General features: G+C 53.8%; 2 protein-coding genes across 6 annotated transcripts in view; one reads left to right on the plus strand and one right to left on the minus strand.

Moving 5' to 3' along the window:
- The window catches only part of CD3H12orf43 (chromosome D3 C12orf43 homolog), a 41,173-nt gene that overhangs the window by 10,173 nt on the left and 8,979 nt on the right, over positions 1–22,021 (plus strand). For 4 of the 5 annotated variants that reach the window (XR_003973242.1, XR_003973241.1, XR_003973240.2 and 1 more), the window contains exons 6-7: positions 13,354–13,443; positions 19,145–19,276. Coding sequence is in view for 1 of the 5 variants with exons in the window: in XM_030336451.1 (XP_030192311.1) it covers positions 13,354–13,443; positions 19,145–19,276 (222 nt within the window). In the remaining 4 variants the exon portion in view is untranslated. Of the gene's footprint in view, positions 1–13,353; positions 13,444–19,144; positions 20,144–22,021 lie in introns of all 5 variants that reach the window. The other variant, XR_003973246.1, reaches the window with a different exon arrangement.
- On the minus strand, positions 1,095–21,226 carry HNF1A (HNF1 homeobox A). Its single transcript, XM_030336448.1, has 10 exons — positions 20,734–21,226; positions 13,568–13,767; positions 8,001–8,187; positions 7,318–7,559; positions 6,331–6,482; positions 5,989–6,190; positions 4,889–5,080; positions 3,647–3,768; positions 3,414–3,558; positions 1,095–1,305 (listed from the first exon to the last, which is right to left on the minus strand). Exons 1-10 carry the CDS (start codon positions 21,060–21,062, stop codon positions 1,178–1,180), a joined length of 1,899 nt encoding a protein of 632 aa, XP_030192308.1. The 5' UTR covers positions 21,063–21,226; the 3' UTR covers positions 1,095–1,177.

Genomic DNA, 22,021 nt, shown 5'->3' on the forward strand with positions numbered 1-22,021 from the left:
GCAGCCCTCAAGGCCAAGTTACCTGCAGCAGCCCCTTCCTGGAGAGGAGGTCATAGAACCCCGGGCTGACAGTGTTCCTCCTGGTGGCACTCAGGACCTCAGGCTCCTGGGTGTGGCTGTGACCACCTGGCCTCCACATCCCTCAGCCTGCCGAGCTCCCAAGCTTCCAGGCATCAGCCCCGTCCCCACGGGGAGCTCCTCCCCACCGGTCTCGTCTCTCCCCTCACCCTCTGGGCACCTCAGCTCTGTCATCTGCTCAGGCCTTGCTGCCTTCTGACCCCAGCAGCTTGTCCCCCAGACCAGGGAGGGGCTGCAGGGCCCCACGGGCCAGAGGAGCTGTTATCAGAATCTCAACAGCGGCACCAGGCGCAGAGTCACAAGGCTCCCGTGGGGCAAGACGGACTTCCTAGTCCCGAGGGGGGCTTTCCCATTGAGGTGAGATGCCGGGCTGGCGTGAGAAGGTGTGGTGCCCGGGGTGGGGGGGATGAATGGCCGAGAGAACCAGCCATCTTGGAGGCCAGGGGAGGGGTGGCTGAGGACGAGAGAAGCTGGAGAGCCCTGCATGCCTCGGCTGCTAGCCTGAGCCCTCCTGGGGCGTGGGCATCTGAGCCCCAGCCCGGGCACTGGGGAGCCACTCGGAGAATGCTTATGTGAGTGGGGAGCAGGGGTCAATAGCTGGAACTGGGGCAGGGCGGAGGGGCCTGGTCAGGGCACAGGTGACAGGACGGGGCCATGTTGATCTTGGGCCTCTCACTGAGCTCCGTGAGTCACAGCTACGCAGGCTTGTGTCCCGAGGAGTGCGGCTACAAGGGTTCCCTTGGGGGTTCCCGGGGGTCTCCACAGGCACAGGCTGGAGGTACCAAAGTCCAAAGGCTGTCCCCTTCTGTTCCAAGTGGCAAGATTCACCCTGAGCAGCAGGGACAGTCCCTCTCGTCCGCGTCTTGCTCTGCTTCCCAGCTCTCCACAGTCCCCTCTCGTGCACTGAAACAGCCCTCCTGAGGTCGGGGCGCCTTGAAACCCTCCTTTCCGTTGCTGACAGAGCAGGGTGGCAGTTTTCCAGGGAAGGCCGCTCTCTTGTGGCAGTGGAAGTTTCACAGGCTCACATGTCCCAGTCACCCCCCAAGTACGCCAGGCACGCTCCAGGCAGGGCCCAGCCCCTGGGGGGCGGTTGCCGTGGTTACTGGGAAGATGAAGCCATCTGTGTGGAAATGAAGGTCTCGATGACACTGTGGTTGGATGGCAGCAGGTGGCTGTGGCCGTCGTTGGAGTCGGAGCTCTGGTACAACACCAGGCTGCTGGAGGACACTGCAGGGGCAAGTGAGACAGCTGGCTGTCTGCCAAACCCTTCCCAACCCCACCTCGCCCACCCATCCCTGGGGGCACTTGGGACAGGCCGCACGGGGCCTCGCCACCTCCTGAATTACAGCAGATAACCAGACCCCCAAAGCCACGCCTCTACCCTTGGGTCTTGTTAACCCCCAGCAAGGCTCCGGGGCCAGCGGGGGGGTGGCCACCTCAGGACGGTTTAGTAGGAACGTCGGAGGAGCCCTGGTGGGGCGGTGTGGTTGCTTTCAGGCTTCGGCGTTGCTAGGCTGCGGCCCAGTCATGAAACCAAACACTGAAGTGTTGCAGTGGGGGTATTGAGTAGACGCGGTTAACACCGCTGATCAGTTGACTTTAAGTAAAGGAGATTTCTCTGGCTGACACGGGTGGGTCTCATCTAATCAGTCAAAGGCCTTAAGAGCAAAAGCTGAGGCTTCCTCGAGAAGAAGGAATCCTACCTCAAGATTACAGGATCACATCCTGCCTTTGCTGCCAGACTGATCGGCCCCACAGGCGTGTGAGCCAGTTCCTTGAATATATATCTATACCGTTGACCCTTAAACAGTGCGAGGGTCAGGGGCGCTGACCCCCTGCGTAGTCACAAATCTGCAGGTAACTTTTGACTCCCCCAAAACTTAGCTACTAATAGCCTACTGTTGGCCAATAATATAAACAAGTCAATTGACACATATCTTGTATGTCAGAGGTATTAGGCACTGTATTCTTACAAAAGGTAAACCAGAGGGAGAAAAGTATCATGAATGTCATAAGGAAGGGGAGCCTGGGTGGCTCAGTCGGTTAAGTATCTGACTCTTGATTTCAGCTCAGGTCACGATCCTGTGGTTCGTGAGTTCAAGCCCCGTGTCGGGCTCTGCGCACACAGCTGGGAACCTGCTTGGGATTCTCTCCCTCTTCTTCTCTCTTAACCCGTGTCTCTCTCTCTCTCTCTCTCTCCCTCCTTCTCTCTCTCTCTCTCTCTCATCCCTTTCTCAAAAATAAATAAATATTAAAAAAGAAGAACATCCTAAGGAAAAGAAAATACATTTACAGTCCTGTGCTGTGTCGGAAAAAATCCACGTGGGGGCGCCTGGGTAGCTCAGTCGGTTAAGCTTCCGACTTTTGCTCAGGTCACGATCTCACAATTTGTGAGTTCAAGCCCCACATCGGGCTTTCTGCTGTCTGCAAGGAGCCTACTTTGGATTCTCTGTCCCCCAATCTCTGCCCCAATCCCACTCGTTCTCTCTCCCTCTCTCTCTCTCTCTCAAAATAAATAAACTTGAAAAAAAAGTAACTTAAAAAAACAATGAAATAAATCCACATGTAAGTGGACCTGTGCAGTTCAAACACCATGTTGTTCAGGGATCTACTGTATTCCTGTTGGTTCTGTGTCTTACGAGAACCCTGACTGATTCCGACAGCTAAGAGAATGGGCTTTGAGTTTGGACCTGGGTTCAAGTCCTGGCCCTGCCACCTGGTAGTAGCTGTCGGAGGCAAGACCAAGTCCCTCACCTCCTTGGCGTCTGCTTTCCCATTTGTAAAATGGGGATGATGATGCGTGCCCCGTGGGTAGAGCAGGGAGCCCTCAGTTCCTGTCACTGCAGCCACCAGGGCTGGACGGAGAAACCTGAGGCTCACGGGATGAAGCGGCTGCCCACGTCCCGCACTTAGCGAGTGGCCACCCCCGGCCTCAGAGCCCAGCAGCCTGACTCCCCGGTGCCCGCCCTTCATCAACATCGTAGATTGCGGGCTCCGATTCTCCCGGAAAAGCCAGAAATCACGATTCCTTTGTGAAAGCTCGTCTTTAAACGTGGGCAACGAACTCCATGCTAAACCCTGAGCCACCCAACACGTTTGCGAGCCACCTCTGGCCCAAAGCAAGGCCAGATCAGATCGCTCCTCACCGTCACCCTCCCCTGTCTCTCGCAATTAATCTTTTCCCCGTCCGAGTCAGTGAGATATTCCTGTAAGACAGGCCCACTTCCCTGTGGTTTCACGCCCCTCTTGGCTCCCGTCGGGGGAGCACAGGGCACCCTCCCGTTTGCCGCACACACCTTCCTCCCCGCCTGAGGGAGCAGGGAAAGGTGGCTCACCGGTGGGGCTGGCGCTGAGCCGGTGGGTGGGCTGCAGGGGCTGGATGCCGGTGGGGTCCTGGCTGGGGATGTGGATGGTGGTGGTCTGAGACGCCGGCGTATGCAGCCCGGATTCACTGGAGGCCTCCGTGTCTGAGGCGAAGACCTGGGGGAACAGAGCGGCCTCCTGAGCCCCCCGTGGGTGCGCTGTGGGGTGGGGCCCGAGCGAGGGGCCAGGCGGGCCTGGGCCTTACCTGCTTGGTGGGCGTGAGGCTGGCCAGAGCACTCAGGTTGGTGGTGTCGGTGATGAGCATGGTCTGCGGAAGCAGGCCCGTGTGGGTGTACTGGGCCACCTCAGGCTTGTGGCTGTAGAGGGCTGGCCGGGAGGGAGGAGAGAGGGGGGTAAAGACCAGACACGCTGGGCCAGGCTGGACCCCTCCCGAGAGGGCCTCAAAGCTGGGCGCTGTGGGGGAGGTGAGGCACAAGGCCTGGTAAGTGGCCCGATGGAGCAGTGGTTGGGGTCTCAGGACAGATATCCCAAGCTGGGAGCTCCAGATAGAGGGGTTAGACCCTCTCCCCAACTGCAGGACCCTGCTCAGGCTGGCTCCATGGGGGGAAGGCTGGGGGAGGACAGGAACCCACACCCACCGCCTGAGGACGACAGGCGTGACCGGCAGTGGGAGGCACAGGTGCTACTGTGCTAAGTACAGGCCACGGAGGGAAAGGCTGGCAGCTCCCGTTAGGGGGTTGAGCGGGACAGAGGGCCGTGTAGCTCTGCCTCCAGGACACCTCTCCAAAATGTCACCCAAAGTTTCACCTACAGCCCGGCCCCACAAGAACGCACACGGACACCAGCAGAAAAGCACATGAGCACACATTCTCACATCGACGCAGATGAAACCATACACGCACATAAATACGTGCACTGAACCAAATCCACACAGATACACAGGTGCACAGTCCCTCAGGCCCGGTTCCGAACTCCACAAAGGTCTGAAAAACCCACAGACTTTCATAAGGTCGGCACTAGAGCGTTTTTGGTGGCAAACTCCCACCCGAGCCCGCTGTGAGGTTGTGCCCCGTCTTTATTAACCTCCTTCGTGGCCTTCTGCCTCCTGCTGCAGACATCCCGGGGCTTTGATGACGAGACACTGCCCGAACCCCGCTGGGAGTGTGATATAACATACGGCGGATCCACCATATGTGAAATCTGAGAAGTAGTGAATTCTGAAATACACGTGGCCCCGTGGGTTGCAGAGAAAGGACGTGTGGTGTCCTCTCACGTGGGTGTGCCCCTGCAAACACCCGTGAACGCCCACGTGCCTTCCCACTCACAGAAACACCACGCATATTTACACACGGAGTCATATTCTGGCCTGCAGACCACCTCATCACAGAAGCGCTCACACACACAGACCACAACAGCTGCTAAGCCACCCTATACCTCCACCCGCCCACCCCGTGCTCGTGGACAGCGTGGGGCTAGGGGTACTCACCGTGGGGGCTCTGCAGCTGGGCCATGGTGGCCATGAAGGGACTCTGGGCCACATGGCTCTGCATGGGGGGCATGAGTGGCTGCTGGTAGGAAGGGTGCAGTGGCTGGGAGAACTGGACTGGCTGCAGGGTGGTCAGGCTGCTGCCCATGCTGTTGATGACCGGCACGCTCTGTGCCTGAGTGGAGGCCAGGCCTGGAGCGGGAGGAACGGGAGTCAGCCAGGCTTCCTACCCCCTTCACTGCCTCCCCTGGCCCCGCACCGACCCCTGGGGGCACTGTCCCTCCCTCCCAGAGCCAAAGGGTTGGGGGAAGGGAAGAGGCGACCAGGAAACACCTTTGCCCTAGGAGCTGTCACTAACTTACTTGATCTAGGCAAGGCGCTCCCCCTCTCTGAGCCTTTAATTCATTATAGGGGCAGGGGCTTTGTCCAACTAGGTTGGTTCCACAGCAGTGCAAAGGCCCTACAGCTTAGCTCTGTTCCCCTCTCCCAGCAGCTGTCTCTCTGTCTTCTATATTGAGCCTCTGCATCCTGGTTCCTACAAATAAAGTCTTTCTGGGCTTAAAAAAAAACAGGGGCGCCGGGTGGCTCAGTTGGTTAAGTGTCCGACTTCAGCTCAGGTCACGATCTCACGGTTCCTAAGTTTGAGCCCTACATCAGGCTCTGTGCTGTCAGCACAGAGCCCGCTTTGGATCCTCTGTCTCCGTCTCTCTGCACCTCCCTTGCTCTCTCTCTTTCCCTCTCTCTCAAAAATAAATAAGACATCTTAGAAAAAACACACGCAACCCAAAACCTACAAAACTTTGATCCCCCTTTCCCCGCTTACTTTTCCCATAGACATTTTGCCTTCCAAGACACTGTGTGACGTCTGCATTATGTTTGCTGTCTGCCTCCCCACTGGAGTCATTGAGATTTCAGTCTGTTTGGTTCACCTATGTATCACTGATGTAGCGTAGTACCTGGCACAGCACAGGCTCTGAATAAGTATGTGAATGAATGAATGAATGAATGAGTCCCAGTGGCTCTTCCAAGTTCTGGATTCTGTGGCAGCCCCACGAACCCCCCCACCCAGGTCCCCCCCACCCCCATGCCCACCAACTTACCAATGACCAGGGTGGAGGCACCTGTGTTGGTGAAGGTGGGCCCCAGGGAGGCGGGCTCACCGGGCCCAATGGCCATGACCCCAGGAAGTGAGGCCATGATGAGATTCTGGGGCTGTTGGTTGAGGCCTGGGGATGTCTGCTCCAAGCTGTGCAGAGCTGTCAGGGTGCTGACAGGGGGGAGAGGGCCTCCGGTTGCTGAGACCTTGAAGGGGAAACCAAGCTGAGTGAGGGTGGAGCCCCACACTGTCTCCCTGGGGATGACTCCAGAATCTCCCGGCCAAGGGAGGATGGAAGATGGGGTTGGAAGGCGCTTCTCCACCCGGGGGGTATGAGGACACTCACCAGCTTGGCTTCGGTGCTCAGCAGGCTGTGACTGGGCTCCAGGCCCGTGGGGGACACTTGGTGTAGGGGTGCAGACACCGTCACCAAGGGACCACCGCTGCTTGAGGGCACTTCTGCCCCCTCGCTGGTTGTCGGCTGTCCATAGCGCACGCCTGGAATGGGAGCAGCGTCCAGCCTCAGCACCTCACTTCCCTGCCCTCCTTGGCCCTCATCACCCCAGACCGCACTGGTGTGCTTAGGCCACTTGCCCCGTGTTTCTGTGTGCCAGCGGCAAACTTCACCTGAGCATCCTCCTGCCAGCTCCTGGGCTGGCTGCCTCCAACTCCTTGAAGGCAAGACCTGAGTTTTATTAGCTCCATGGCCCCCACTCCTCGCACTACATGTGATAGGCAGTAGGTGTGCAGTGAAAGGCATTTGAATCAACATGAGCTGATGCTGATGAAATTGCAGTGAGCCAAGTTGAATAGAAGGAACTGGAATTAGTTCAATGAAATGGAATCCAGCTGAATTGAGCCTGAAATGAACTGAGCTAGACTGAGCGCGTGGAGTTGAACTGAATCGGATCAAAGAGAATTGGATTGAATTGAACTGAGCTGTACAAAATTAATTTCATTTCCTCCAATTATATTTAATTAGACGGAGTGTAATTTAAAGGAACGAAACTGGATCATATGGAGTTGAACAGAATTGAATTGAAGTGAATTGAATTGAACTGAAGTCAATTGATCTTGAATGAATGAACTGAATGGAAGTAACCCAAGTCAAGTTAGGCTGGACTGGAGAATAGAGGGGCGTGGTCAGTGGGATGGACAGGACAGGACTGGATAGAGACTGTAATGAGTGGAGTGGAGTGATAAGGATCCAAGCTGAAGTGCTGAGCGGTTTGGGTGGCTACCGCAACTGAGGTGGTGCTCCGCAGCTCCCCAGCCGACACTCGTGTCCCCTCTACCCTCTACATTTCAACCCCCCTGCCCACATATCACTCACCGTGGACTTTACTGGGGGAGAGGGCGGGCGGGGGCAGTCCCGGGGAGCTGTGGGCTGGCAGCGCAGGGCCCGGGCCTGGCCCCGGTGGCGGCCCGCTGTATGTGTCCATGGCCAGCTTGTGCCGAAAAGCTTCTTCCTTGCGCCGATTGGCAAACCAATTGTAGACGCGCACCTCCGTGACGAGGTTGGAGCCCAGCCCCTGTGCCTGCGATGGTGACACCCCCCTCTGGATGCACTCCGCCCTGCAGAAATGGCCACTCATGAGCCTCCAAGCCAGGCTCAGAGGAACCCTCTCCTGGGCTGGAGGTGGCGAAGAGAGTTCTGAGCGGTAGGGTTCTACCTTAGTGTTTAAAACTGGCAGATCTGGGTTCTAATCCCAGTTCTGCTGTGTGGCCTTGAGCAAGTGTCTTAGCCTCTCTTAGTGTCTCCATTTATAAAGTGAGCAAAAGCCATGAGGCTAGATGAGGGTGAATGAGATGAGCAGCCACGCAAGTGTTGCTCGGGTGGGTGGGGAGTGGGTGCTAGGAGTGGAGCTAGGTTGCAGACACTGAGCGGAAGTTGAGTGCCCCAGGGCCAGCAGGAGGAGCTCTCAAGGACTGGCGAGCCTCCCTCAGAACCCAGAGCCACCCAACCTTGCCCCAGCCCAGACCAAACCAGCCCCGCTAACCCACCAGGCATTATACCTATTGCACTCCTCCACCAGTGCCTCTCGCTCCTCCTTGCTGGGGTTCTTCTGCCTCTCGTAGGCCTGGAACAGGATCTGCTGGGAGGCTGGGCCCCACTTGAAACGGTTCCTCCGCCCCTTCTTGGTCGGCAACTCATCACCTGTGGGCTCTTCAATCAGCCCACCCTGCCCTGCGTGGGTGAACTCTGTAGGCACAGAGAGCCATCAGCAGGGCCCTGGCCACTCCCGCCTTCCGCTTCTGACCACGCTCCCGGTTCTTTCTCATTCCCAGGGTGCTGAGCCAAATGAGTTTACAGCTAGAACTTAGAAATCATCTAACCCGGGGACGCCCGGGTGGCTCAGTCGCTTAAGCGTCCCACTTCAGCTCAGGTCACGATCTCGCGGTTCATGGGTTCGAGCCCCACGTCGGGCTCTATGCTGACAGCTCAGAGCCTGGAGCCTGCTTTGGATTCTGTGTCTCCTTCTCTCTCTGTCCCCCCTGCTCATGCTCTGTCTCTTTCAATCTCTCAAAAATAAATAAACATTAAAAAAAATTTTTTTAGGGGTGCCTGGGTGGCTCAGTCGGTTAGACGTCTAACTTCAGCTTAGGTCATGATCTCATGGTTTGTGGGTTAGAGCCCCGCGCCGGGCTCTGTGCTGACAAGCTCGGAGCCTGGAGCCTGCTTTGGATTCTGTGTCTCCCTCTTTCTCTGCCCCTCCCCCACTCGTGCTCTGTCTCTCTCTCTCTGTCTCTCTCAAAAATAAATAAACATTAGAAAAAAATGTTTTTAGAAATCATCTAATCCAGTGATGACAGTCACACAGCACACATACCACCACTGTCTCAACCTGTGTCCAAGGCAGACATTACTAATCAACCCCTGCATCCAATGTCCATCCACTGATGAATGGATGAAGAAGATGTGGTTTATACATACAATGGAATACTACCTGGCAATGAGAAAGAATGAAGTCCTGCCATTTGCAACAACATGGATGGAACTGGAGCATGTTATGCTAAGTGAAATAAGTCAGTTGGAGAAAGATACCATGTTTTCACTCACATGTGGAACTTGAGAAACTTAACAGAAGACCGTGGGGGAAGGGAAGGGGAAAAATAGTTTCAAACAAAGAGTCAGGGAGGCAACCTCATAAGGGACTCTTAAATACAGAGAAAAAAACTGAGGATTGATGGGGCAGGGAGAGAGGAGAAAATGGGTGTGGGCATTGTTGAGGGGGCACTTGTTGGGATAAGCACTGGGTGTCATATGTAAACAATCATGGGAGGCTACCCCCAAAACCAAGAGCACACTGTATACACTGTATGTTAGCCAACTTGACAATAAAATACATAAAAAAAAACCCATAAAAAATAAATCTTAAATTTGCTAAGAAAAAAAATTAAAAAAAAAAAACAAACCTGCACAGTTTTCTACTGAGCCAAGACATAAGCTCGCAATCATTCCCAATACAGGGCTCCAGGTAAGCATTGGCATTTGTTCAGATCTAACACATTTGCTATCTCATTTTACAGATGAAGAAGCTGAGGCTCAGAGAGGCTAAATATCTTTCCAGGGATGCACAGTAGAACAGAAACTTGAACCACATTTCTTGAGTAGGTTCAGAGCTATTTCAAACTTTTCAGACCTGTAAAGCACACTTAAAATGCAAGTGTTGGCCAAGAGAGGAGAGACCCAGCCAGCCCTTGTCAGCTGGTTCTACATTAATAGAAACTGTTGGATTATCCCCGAGCAAGCCTCCAAGAGAACAGAACAGATAAATGCCAAGCCATTTTTATGAGAGGGGAGGCAGGAAGATCGAGTCGGGGATAGTGCAGGAGTGCCTTCATCATCTGAGTTTCAAGAGGCAGAAGCCAGCATCAGTGCTCTGGGGACAGGTGGGGTTAGACCCGCCTAGAAGCCACTGGAAGCCCGCTTGACTCAGATTCCAACTGACTTCATTGGCCATCTCTCCTGGCAGCGGGCTGGACCAAGATCTGGCCCAGAAAACTAAGATATTTCAGCTTAAAAAAAAACCTATTCTGTCGGGGCGCCTGGGTAGCTCAATCTGTTAAACATCTGATTTCAGTTCAGGTCATGATCTAGCGGTTCATGAGTTCGAGCCCCTCGTTGGGCTCTGTGTTGACAGCTCAGAGCCTAGAGCCTGCTTCTGATTCTGGGTCTGATCTCTCTCTGCCCCTCCCCTGCTCACACTGTGTCTCTCTCTCAAAATAAATAAACATTAAAAACTATCCTGGCAAGTCCATCAAAAACAACGAAAATCTGAGAAACTGTCACAAGCCAGAGCAGCCTAAGGCGACATGGCAACTATATACAGCGTCTCCACAACTGGATACAATCCTGGACCAGAAAAAGGACATTAACGTTAGGGAAAAACCGAAGAAATCTGAATAATGAAGTATGGACTTAATAATCCTGTGTCAGTGTCGGTTTGTTAATCATGACAAATATCCCATACTAGGGGTGGCTGGGTGGCTCGGTCGGTTAAGCAGTTAAACGTCAACTCTTGATTGAGGCTCGGGTCATGATCTCATGGTTCGTGGTTTGGAGCCCCGCATCAGGCTCTGCGCTGACGGTGCTGAGCCTGCTGGAGATTCTCTCTTCCTCTCTCTCTCTCTCTCTGCCCCTCCCCAGCTTGTGTTCTCAATAAATACATAAATAAATCTTTTAAAAAATGTCCCATACTAGTATTAATAATAGGGAAAGCTGGGTCTGGGGTAAACTGGGAGTCTCTCTACCATCTGCCCAGAAGTTCTGAAAATCAACACTTACTCTAAAATTAAGAGTCTATTATGTGCTATTTCAGTTTTATCTGCTAAGGAGGCGTAAATTAAAGCCATGCTAATTTTCTAAAAGCACTTAGTGCCTTCAAAGTATGTCATCTACAGTCCCAGCCCCTTGAGACCCGAGAGTATGCTCCTGGCAGACACAGGTGGCGCAGACACTCACTGGCCCCTCGGGCATCAGGAGGTGTTGCAATTTCTGCACGAGTAAGCAATCAGTGATCATCTTTGTAAGAAAATATTAATGCTTTCCCATAGTGGTTGCTCGGTAAATGTTAGTTCACTTAATGTCTTAATCAGCCTGCTGATAATGCCAATATCATAGTTTTTCGCAGCTTTTAAAAGTTGTTTTTTTAAGGGCACCTGGGTGGCTCAGTCGGTTAAGCATCTAACTCTCGATTTCAGCTCAGGTCATGATCTCACAGTTTGTGAATTCAAGCCCCGCATCGGGCTCTGTGCCGACAGCTCAGAGCCTGGAGCCTGCTTCGGATTCTGTGTCTCCCTCTCTCTCTGCCCCTCCCCTGCTCACATTCTCTGTCTCTCTCTCTCTGTCTCTCTCTCTCTCTCTCATAAGTAAACATAGGGGCGCCTGGGTGGCTCAGTCGGTTGGGCGACCGACTTCACTCAAGTCATGATCTCACAAATTGTGAGTTCGAGCCCCATGTCAGGTTCTGTGCTGACAGCTCAGAGCCTAGAGCCTGCTTCTGCTTCTGTGTCTCCCTCTCTCTCTGCCCCTCCCCTGCTCATGTTCTGTCTCTCTCCTTCAAAAATAAATAAACATTAAAAAATTTTTAAATAAATAGACATTCTAAAAAATTTCCAGCTTGTATAAGTAAATAAACAGCAAATCAATATGTGAAATTTAGGACTTTAACGTTTTAATAAACGTTTAGGAAGCATGGTGAGGAAAGTTTATTTTTTTAATTACCAAACATGCAGATTGTCGCTATGTCTTCATAAGGAACTACGGGAGTATCTATCAAAAATTTTCAAGTACCTACACTCTGACCTAGAATTTCACTTCTAGAAATTATTCTATAGATACTCTCGTGTGAGCACAAATAGATACAAAAAAGGATGTTCTTTGAAGCAATTGGTTCTAACAGCACACTGGAAAAACCCTAATAAAAGTCCTTTGGTAGGGAGCCAATTAAACAAATAACGGTACATCCAAATAACAGAATAACTAGCAGCAAAGCAGAGGAGGGGCATCTGGGTGGCTCAGTCAACTAAGCATCTGACTCTTGATTTCAGCTCAGGTCATGATCTCCCAGTTTGCAGGTTCGAGCCCCTCACTGGGTGCTGTGCTGACAGCACGGAGCCTGCTTGGGATTCTTTCTCTCACCCTCTCTGTCTCTGTCCCTCCCCCACTCATGTGCACTTAAAATTAAAAAATCTCGCTTAAAATTAAAAAAAAAAGCAGAGGAAAATACATATATATTGCTAGTATATGCATTAAATATCTCTGGAAGTATACATAAAACTGGGGATGTCCTTTAGGAGAAGAACACCTAACTTTTATTGTAAACTCTATTTTCTCCTATTTTTTTAATTAAAAAAATTTTTTTAATGTTTATTTCTGAGAGAGAGAGCGTGAGTGGGGGGGTGGGGGCGGAGAGAGGGAGACACAGAGTCGGAAGCAGGCTCCAAGCTCTGAGCTGTGAGCACAGAGCCCGACGCGGGGCTGGAACCCACAGACTGAGATCCATGACCGGTGCTGAAGTCGGCCTCTTAACCGACTGAGCCACCCAGGTGCCCCCTCCTATTTTTTTAAATTAAGTATGTATTGCCTTTTTAAAAAACTTGGATAAATCATAAAATAAACGTTTTTTTTAAATGTCTACACATAGGCTCCGTAGTGTGAAAGTGCACTTGGGATTTTGTGGGGTGTGAGGTCGGAGTAAGGAAACCCACAATTCTCTGAAGAGAGCGTGGCCACATCTCCTGGAGTTTGCAATGGAGGATTCCCTGAGCCTACACCTTGCCTCTGAGCCTTTACTCAGGCTGCTCCTTTGGCCCAAACACCATTCCCTGCCGCCTCCATGGGCCAAAATTCTGTTCTGACTTTAAGACCTAGTCTGGGGGCGCCTGGGTGGCGCAGTCGGTTAAGCGTCCGACTTCAGCCAGGTCACGATCTCGCGGTCCGGGAGTTCGAGCCCCGCGTCGGGCTCTGGGCTGATGGCTCAGAGCCTGGAGCCTGCTTCCGATTCTGTGTCTCCCTCTCTCTCTCTGCCCCTCCCCCGTTCATGCTCTGTCTCTCTCTGTCCCAAAAATAAATAAACGTTGAAAAAAAAAATTAAAAAAAAAAAAAAAAAAAAGACCTAGTCTGAAAGTTCTGCCTCTGGTGTGGTCCCTCCTGATGCCCCTGCCTCCCCGCTGACAATAGATTACTCTCTGGTCCTCTGCCAGTTCAACATTTTGAGATACTTCATGTAGTCCTACTCTGCCCTGGGCTTGGCACACGGTGAATGCTCCATAAACACTAGCCGTTACTGTTGTTTTTATCACATTGTAATACATGTCTCTCTCGCTGTGTCATGATGATCTTTTCTGCTTCCCATCTACACAGAACACTTAGAAGGCAAGGACTCCATTCACCGATCCGCGGATGCCCGGGACCAACCTACTCCCCTCCCCCAGAGTGCCTTGCGCGGAACAGGTACTAAGCGCCCGTTGACTCGCATGGACTTCCGCTCAGACGGCCTATCCCCGTCGTGCGGTGGAGGAGCTTCCGGCCCCCACCCCAGAGCTGCCAGGGAGGACGGGCTGTGGTCTTTACTTACGCTGGGCCACCTCTCGCTGCTTGCGGACGTACCAGGTGTACAGGGCCGCTCGCTTCTGTGTCTTCATGGGGGTGCCCTTGTTGAGGTGCTGGGACAGGTGCGACTGGTTGAGGCCAGTGGTGTCGACTACCTCCCTCTGTGGGATGTTGTGCTGCTGCAGATAGGACTTGACCATCTTGGCCACGCGCCACGGATCCTCCCTAGGAGGAGGGGCCAGGACAGAGCCTGCTGGGCGTGGGGGTGCAGGCAGGGTCGGGGGTCCCGTCAGCCCTGAGAATGGGGATTGGGGGTGAAAGCAGGCGTGGGGATTGGGACCTACACTTAGACTCAGGGACAGCAAGGGAGGGGCACTCGTGCCAGGACACAGGAACGCAGACACACGAACATGGGAACAGAGACTTATAGACACACACGTGTGGACACAGGCCTCAAACAGTGCCACACAGACGCGGGCACAGTGAAAAGTTTAGAAACATGAATGCACAGACATATGGACTGACATGAAGACATGAACTGACTCCCACCAGAAGCTATACAGGCCACTTGGGGAAGATCCTCACCTTTGTGCCTCCTTTGAAGACCCCCCACCTCCTCCTACCTCAAAATGTTGTTTGTGGCTGTGTCTTATCCACTGTGAGAGACCGTAAACACTTGGAGGGCAGGAACTCTCTGGTTCTCAGCACCCAGAATAAGCCTGCATGCCCATGGTGAATGCATGAATGAATGAATGGATGGGTGAGTGGGTGGATGGATGGGATGGTGGGTGGGTGGATGAATGAATGGATGGGAGGGTAGGTGGATAGAGGGATGGAGAAATGGGTGAGTAAATGTGATGATGGGTGGATGGATGGATGGATGGATGGATGGATGATAAATATATGATAGTGACTGGATGGTTGGATGAATGGATAGGAAGGTAGATGGATAGGTAGACAGGGGAATATGCAGATGGGTGGACAGGTAGATGGCTGGGTAAATGGGATGGTGGGTAGTTTGATGAATGGATAGGAGGATAGATGGATAAGTGAATAGGGGTGTGAGCAGATGGATGGATGGATGAGGGAGACCTACTTGGCGGGGGGTGTTTCTGAAAACAAGGAGAGAAAAGCAATTCTCTCATTTTACAGGCAGGGTCACTGATGCTAAGAGTGCTGGCATAGCATCTTTTGGCCAAGGTCACAGGGACAGCCCAGCAGAGTCCCATCCCATATGAAGGGGTTCAGTTCTAAGTCAACCTATCAGGTACAAATCACATAGGGTCAAAACACCCCCTGAGAATCTGTACTAACCCCTAGGCTGTGGCCTGGCCAGTTTCCCAGAGCACAGGGGCAGACAGGTCCAGGTGAAAAGGTTGTCAGCTGGTATACAGCTCTGTGTGTGTGTGTGTGTGTGTGTGTGTGTGTGTGTGTGTGCGCGCGCACCTGAATCCCACTCTGTGGGCTGAGACTCTCTCACTGGAGAGACAGCCATCCACGATTCATGTTCTTATCCCCTGCTCACTGTGGAGAATGGGGGGCTCTGACTGCCTGTACTACACAAATGCTCTCTCTCCCTCTCCTGTTCTGTCTCAGCCCTCCTCTCTTTGCCCCGTCCTCCCCTGAGCTGGTAGGACAAATATGTCTGATGAAAACAGCTCCACACAACAGTGCTGACACAGGAGAGCAAGGGCGGGGGGCGGGGTTTGAACCCAGCTCTGTGTGGCTCCAAAGCCTGAGGCTCTCGCCTCCTCAGCTGAGCCGTTCGCTTCTAGAATTTGAGCCTCCCGGTATTCGCATGTGTGACAAATAGCAGGTGTGGGAGGCAGTTCATCGCCATGTTTGGCACAGCAAAATATGGGAAACCACCTAAGTGCCAGCGAAAGGGTACCAATCACGGTACCTCCAGCAGATGTGGCCGTAAAAACCCGGTGAGAAAGCTCTCCCTGCGCCCTGATGGAACAGAGCCCCTCTGGTAGGTCTGCTGTGCGATTTGTGTAAAATGTGAAATGGCCTGACAGATTTCCACATATTTGCTTGTGTTTGCATGAAATACTGGAAGAACACAGAAGACACTTTTGACACCAGTGGTCTTGAGATAGAAATGGAGTGCCGGGGCCAGGGGGAGAGGACGGTGTCCTCTGTTGCTTTTCTGCACTTTTAAAATAATGTAATATATCATTGTACCATATGCTATTCATGCATGTATAACACTTAAAACTAAATTGTAAAAGAACAAAAAGCAAATAAGCCCCCCAGCACTTTGAGGCCCACCTCATACCGCCTTCTCCCCTTCCCTCCTTCCCTCCTTCCCAAAGAACCAGCCTGGCCTTGCCCCCTTGATGATGCCCTTCTCAGGTGTGATAGGCACAGAGCCTTTCAGCAGCTTGGGTCCCGTGACTTTCTCCTTTTTATCAGCAGTTCCCATACGCGTAGGGAGGGAAGGGAGGCAGGGGCCATTCACTTTAAGTCGGCCGGCAGTCGGTACGGCAAAGTCCCAGTTGTAGAAGAATGACCGACATGAGAATTCGTGTTTCTTACTTGCCGTGAACCAGGCACTGCGCTAAAGGCCGGTCATTTACATTTTACCATGTAACCCTGGGAACCAGGTGCTACTTATGTGCCCATTTCACAGATGGGAAAACAGAACCTCAGAAAGGGAGTGCTTGTGCAAAGCGACCTAGCTGGGACTCCAGAATATTTCTCTTTTTTCCAGACACCTCCCCCCACCCCAACCAGAGCTCTCCTGGAGCTTTTCCTCCTCCCTGCATTTAGGATCCTCCTTGTCAACCCCTCCCCTGCTCCCTGGATGCCAGTCAGAGCCAGGAGGGAAACGAGGTACAAAGTCCGGTGTTGTGCTTCGAGGCAAACATGTTTATCTGATTCTGGAGCCAGGCTGCCTGTTGGCCTCCCTCCTCCCCCCGCTGTAGGCATCACCCTCCTGAGCAACCCTCCCTCCCTCCTTTCTCTCTTCTCAGGAGAGAATGAGCTAAGTCTTTCTCTCGGGGGGGGCCTCCCTGGCTCACACTAAAGATTTACTATCTGTCACTGTCCATTTGATTCACCGTGTCTCTCTCTGTATCTGTCTTAGCTTCTCTCTGCCTCTCTCTCTCTCTCTTTCTCTCTGTCTCTCCTGTCTGTGTCTCTGTTGTTTGCTCTGTCTCTTGCTCACATCAGTCTCAAGGACCCGACCCTTTTCAGGGCAGTTCTCCCAACCCAGCACGAAGAGGCCACCTCTCCAGATATCTCCTGCTCTTATTCTAATGGGTTTAAGGGTCAAGCCAACCCGGGTTCACATCCCACCACGGCGCCCTAGCACGATGTGCGCGTGCCCCACGCCTCATCTGTACCATGGCAGGAAGCCCACGTCTGCCTCCCAGTGCCCTTGGGACAAATGAGTGAGTTTCAAACAGGAGTGAACCGTGTAGAGCGGGGCCTGGCCCGTGACTCAGTAAGTACAATTTGTCACCATCATCATCATCATCGTCGTCATCATGATGATGTGGCCATGGGACCCCCAGCCCCAGAGCAGAGGGCAGAGGACCCAGGAGAGGTGAAGATCTGCGCATGTCTCCTCCTCCCACCTGCTACACATTATGGGCTCAAGCAGAAGTTCAAGACTTTGGGCCTTTGGCTCGCTGGCCCCGGGTGTTTCAGAGGGTCCAAGGCTGTGGAGCTTGGAGACCAGCTGGAAGGCGAGCTGAGTTCTCAGTGCATGTGGCTGGTGGAGGGGGGAGGGTTCCCATCTCAGGTTGAATCTCAGCTCTGCCACTCGCTATCCAGGTGGCCTTAGGAAATGGCTTAACCTCAGTGTGCCTCAATTTCCCCAGCTGTGATACTGGGTTAATAGTATTTCATAGGTTGCCAGGAGGAGAAAATGAGTTCCATGATTTGTAAGCCACCGTGTGACCTCTAGAGCACTGCGTGGACGTGAGTGGATGGGAGGTTGAGAGCAAGAAGAACTCGGGAGGATAAAAAGGAAATAAGCTTATCAAGGAAGGGCATACAACCTCAAGGGTGCTGTGCAGAGCACAGGGATTAGGAGGACCTGGGGTCCCAGTCCCAGCCTTAGTACTTTGTAAATTACCTTGGGCAAGTCGTTTTACCACTCTGAGCCTTAAGTTTGCTCATCTGTAAAATGGGACTATTACTCATAGTAACCGTTCACTGCCCCGTGGGTAAGTGTTAGTGTCATCTCTGCCTTGCGGACGAAACTAGGGCTCAGAGGCATGAAATCACCTGCCCAAGTTAGGGTGGGGTTGATTTGGGATTTGAACCCACGCAGGTTGGCCTCAGTCAGAGATGTCAGACTGTCCCACCCTAACCGCTGTCTTCCTGGGTCTCAATGCCCTGGTGCTGCCTGATGGAGAGGATCAGAGACCCTCAGGTTGTGGTTTGAGCTGCTCAGGAACAGGGAGGACCCGGGAGGAGACCCGGGAAGGAGCCCTGGGTACAGGTTCCTCCCTTGACCTTAACAGATGTCCCCAGGGCTTCAGGGAACCCTAGCCACCCATTCATTCTTGCTCTGTGTTAGCCACTGGGCTAGATATCAGGGTGGTAAACCAGGCCACACAGAAGCTTTGAAAAGTTTCTATTTTCATGACAGGAGATAGAGAACACACAAAAATAGATCATCATAAATAAAGTTAAGGGACAAAGGCTAGTAACAGAAGGTGGTGGAAGACAGCATGATTGTAGTGGGTCCTGCCTTTAGATAGGGAGTCAAGGAGGGCCTCCCTGAGGAGGTGACATTTGAACAAAAGGAGAAGAGGGAATCGGTCATGGGAAGATCTAGAAAGAAGTGTCCGCAGAAGGAACTGTACATGCAAAGGCCCTGAGGTAGGAATCAGCGCATTCAACATAACTGGAGGAAAGGGAGGGAGGGAGAGAAGGTCCCTCAAGAAGAGGTCAGGGAACCAGGACAGAGAATTTGAATTTTATTCATTGGCCAGCTAGGGAAACTGAGGCAGGAGAAGTGACTTGCCCAAGGTCACGCGGTGAACTAAGGGTGGAGGTCTGAGGGAAGAGCTCAGGTTCCCGATCACCACTTGCTCACCTAGGACCCACCCTGCCTCTTTCCACACACTGTCTTCTCCAAAGACATGGCTTCTCCTGGAAACCTGGCCTGTGCACCATCCCTTCCAGCCTTAACCTCCCCCACCCCCAGTGTCCAGGCCTTCCTCACGGGTGCCCACCCCACTCCCTCCTGTGCCCTGAGGGTAGAGGCCCCACTTTTTCCCCTCGGGGCGTTTTCAGATCCCTTTTGTTACCTGAACAATAAGTAACCCAGGTAGTTAGTTATAAACTCCGCAGGAACAAGGAGCTGGTTGATAATTTATAGCAACATCTCAAATTTAAATGGAAAGTAAATAGCATGCTGTTAGCATTAAAGAAAACCCAATCGGGGCAGGCGGGGAAGCACTCCAGCCTCCTCTCAGCTTGGGGCGTCTCGCTCTCTCCCCAGCCCCTTCTCCCAGCTGGGTGTGAGCCCCTCTGCCCTCCTGGCTCCTCTGCTATCCTGTGCTTCTCCAGGCCTCTGCATCTCACCCCCCCCCCCATGCCCTCTGTCTTCCTCAGTGGCTCTTCTCTCTCTCTCTCACAGCTTCCAGGATCTCTGCTGGTCCCCAGGGAGCACTTTGACCTCTGCTCCCCCCTCAAGTGCTGTGGATCGAGCCTCCCCCCCACCCACCATTCCACTAAAGGGGCTGCTGATCAACAGGCCCCACCCAGCCAGGTAAGAAAGGCCCTTGGCACCTCCTGCCCCCACTCCCACCCCAAAGCCCCCAGTCCCATCTGGGGCCCTGAGCAGGTCTGGCCCAGCCCCACCCTGTCCCGGTGGCCCTCGCCCTGGGTCTGGCAATGCCTGACTCTTTGCCCCTCCCCTGCAGCTCAGCAGGGCCCTTTGCCCTCTTCTTCCTGCCAAGTCAGGGGGCCCAAGCTGCTCCCTGCCCCCTGCCCAGGCCCTCACAAGGCCAGGCAGACCCTGAGGGCTCCCCCACCCCAAGCTGGGATCAGGACCTTGGACAGAAAAAGAGATGGTCCCCTAGAGAACGTCTCTGGGACTCTCCCTCTGGCTGCCTCGTCCTGGCAATTGAAAGCACCAAACAGAGTGGCTGTGGAGTCTCAGCTGGGTGGCCTTAGTCAAGCTACCTTCCCTCTCTGGGCCTCGGTTTCCTCATCTGTGAAGCAGAGTTATGCCTAGCTTCCTTCCAGGGTTCGTCTCAACATTATCTGAACATCTGCGTATAAAACTGCAGTACAGTGCCTGGCTGTTAGGATTAGAGCTTAGGAGCCTTTGGGGAGGTAGTCCCTGTAGCCCCTGGGCCCCCTCCCCCCACCCCGGCTTGGTGGGAGGTTGGTTGGCCCAGGTCTCCCCAGGCCATCTTTACAAGTTAATGATCACAGGCCTTATCAGAGCCTTTTACCGTTTATAAATTTATAAAACAAAAGAGAAATAATAAAGCTCGTGGGTAATTAGTAACCAGGTCAGCACTGCTGAGGAGAGGGGAGGCATCGGGCTCAGACCCACCCAGTTCTCTGGGAGATGGGGAGCCGGCCAGTGGATGGGGGTACACAGGGAGGCCTCTAATGGTGCCTGCTGGTGAGTTGTGGGGGCCTAACTAACACTGTGCAGGAAAGGGGAACCAGGTCCTGCTCCGAGGTTCCATCTCGCTCAGGTAAGACCTGGGCTTTCCTGGCTTAATGCTTGAGTCCCTGGGTGGCTAAGGGAGCCCCTAACCTCGGCACCCCCTCTCGCTAACCGTGCTTCCTGACCCTGGAGCCTGCGATCTGAGTGCGTAGCAGGAAGTTAGGGTTTGGGAAGTAGAAATGGCCCTGGTGGCTAAAAACTCCCACCACCCTCTGGTTCTCCAGGCACTTGAATTATGAGCTTTCCTGCTTTCCACCCCCCCACCCCCACCCCGGCTCAGAGCTCCCCTGGAGCATGCCCTTCCTTCTCAAGCACTGGGTGGAAAGCCCTGGCTCACGGGAACTGGGGACCTTGCCGAGGGCCAGCTCAGGGGCTGGGAGACTCCAGCCTCTGAGCAAGGACGCCCTGAGCTCTCGGGGGCCCTGTCCCCCTTCCTCACAGCCAGGCTAAGAGCCATAGCTCCCAGACGAAGGGCTAGTCGAGAGCCGAGGGTGGGCCTCCCTGGGCTCTTTGAACGCCGGGGACGGGCAAGGGGTCCTTACTGCAGCAGGGTCTCCACCACCGCCTTCTGGTGGGCCGCCTCCTCGGGGCTGAGGTTCTCCAGCTCTTTGAGGATGGGCGGCGTGAAGTCTTCCCCATCGTCGTCCGTCTCGTCCTCGGAGCCCCTTGCCTCCCCCAGCCCATTGGGCAGCTCGGCCAGCTCCGCCCGACCGCCACCGCCGCGGGACTCCCCCTTGTCCGGGGGGCCATCTCCGGCCAGCAGGTAGGGCCCCGGCTCCCCCAAGGCCTGGATCAGCGCCTCTTTGCTCAGGCCTGACTCGAGCAGGGCCGCCAGAAGCTCCGTCTGCAGCTGGCTCAGTTTAGACACCATGGCTCCACCACCACCACCGGGCCACGCGGCCTGGGGCCACCACACCGGCCGCCTCCCCCACCGAGTGGGCTGTCTACTGGCTGGCCGATCGGCAGGCAGTCACGAACCAGGCTCTTTGCGCCTACTGCCCCCCCAAACCCCACTAACCAAGCCCTGTGGGCACCCCCAACCCCCAACTCTGGCCCCAGCGGCCAGTGAATCAGGGCCCCTGCCCGCTCTGTTTACATTGGAGCTGGGGAAATTCTCCAAGGTTCATATTTATCCGTGTGCTTAGCGAAGGGACTGAACTTTGGACTTCAGCCCTGCAAAGTGCAGGCCTCACGGCAGCGCAGAGGGACGGGGGAGCCGAGGCCTTCAACGGGAATGGGCAGCGGGGAGGGTGGGGGAGGCCGTGGCAGGGGGCAGGGCAGCTGGGACGGAAGGGGCTGGGGGCCACCGAGGCCTTCTGGCGAACAGCTTTGGTCCCGCCCCGAGGACTTTGTAGGGGGTTCAGGCCGAGGCAAGAGAGGGAAAAATAGCGGGTTTCCCTCGGGAACTGAAGCAGCAAGGGGTTCTAGGCAGGCAGACCGGCTCTCCTGAAGGTCAAGGCTAGGTCACATCCATTTTGAGACCCACCTGTGCAGGCCCAACACCAGGCCCCCCTGTGTATATTGCCTCATTGTATCCCCCTAATCGTTGTCAGTAGGTACAGGGATCATCCCCATTTTACAGACGAGGAAACCAAGGCACCGAGAGGTTAAACAACTTGCCCAAAGTCACACAGCTAGCAAGGGACAGGACTTGCAAGGTGGGAGCAAGGGGAGGCCAGTCAGGCACTTGACTCAAGTATACATTTTAAGGGGGCATCAAAGACTCCAGTAATCATATGCAAAAATATTTGGTGTACCAAAGTACATAAATATATGCAATGTATTAAAAATAAAAGGTAATGCAGGCCCCCAAAGAATTCAAAACGTGTC

This window comes from Lynx canadensis, chromosome D3 (assembly GCF_007474595.2).
Source record: "Lynx canadensis isolate LIC74 chromosome D3, mLynCan4.pri.v2, whole genome shotgun sequence".
Taxonomy (NCBI): domain Eukaryota; kingdom Metazoa; phylum Chordata; class Mammalia; order Carnivora; family Felidae; genus Lynx; species Lynx canadensis.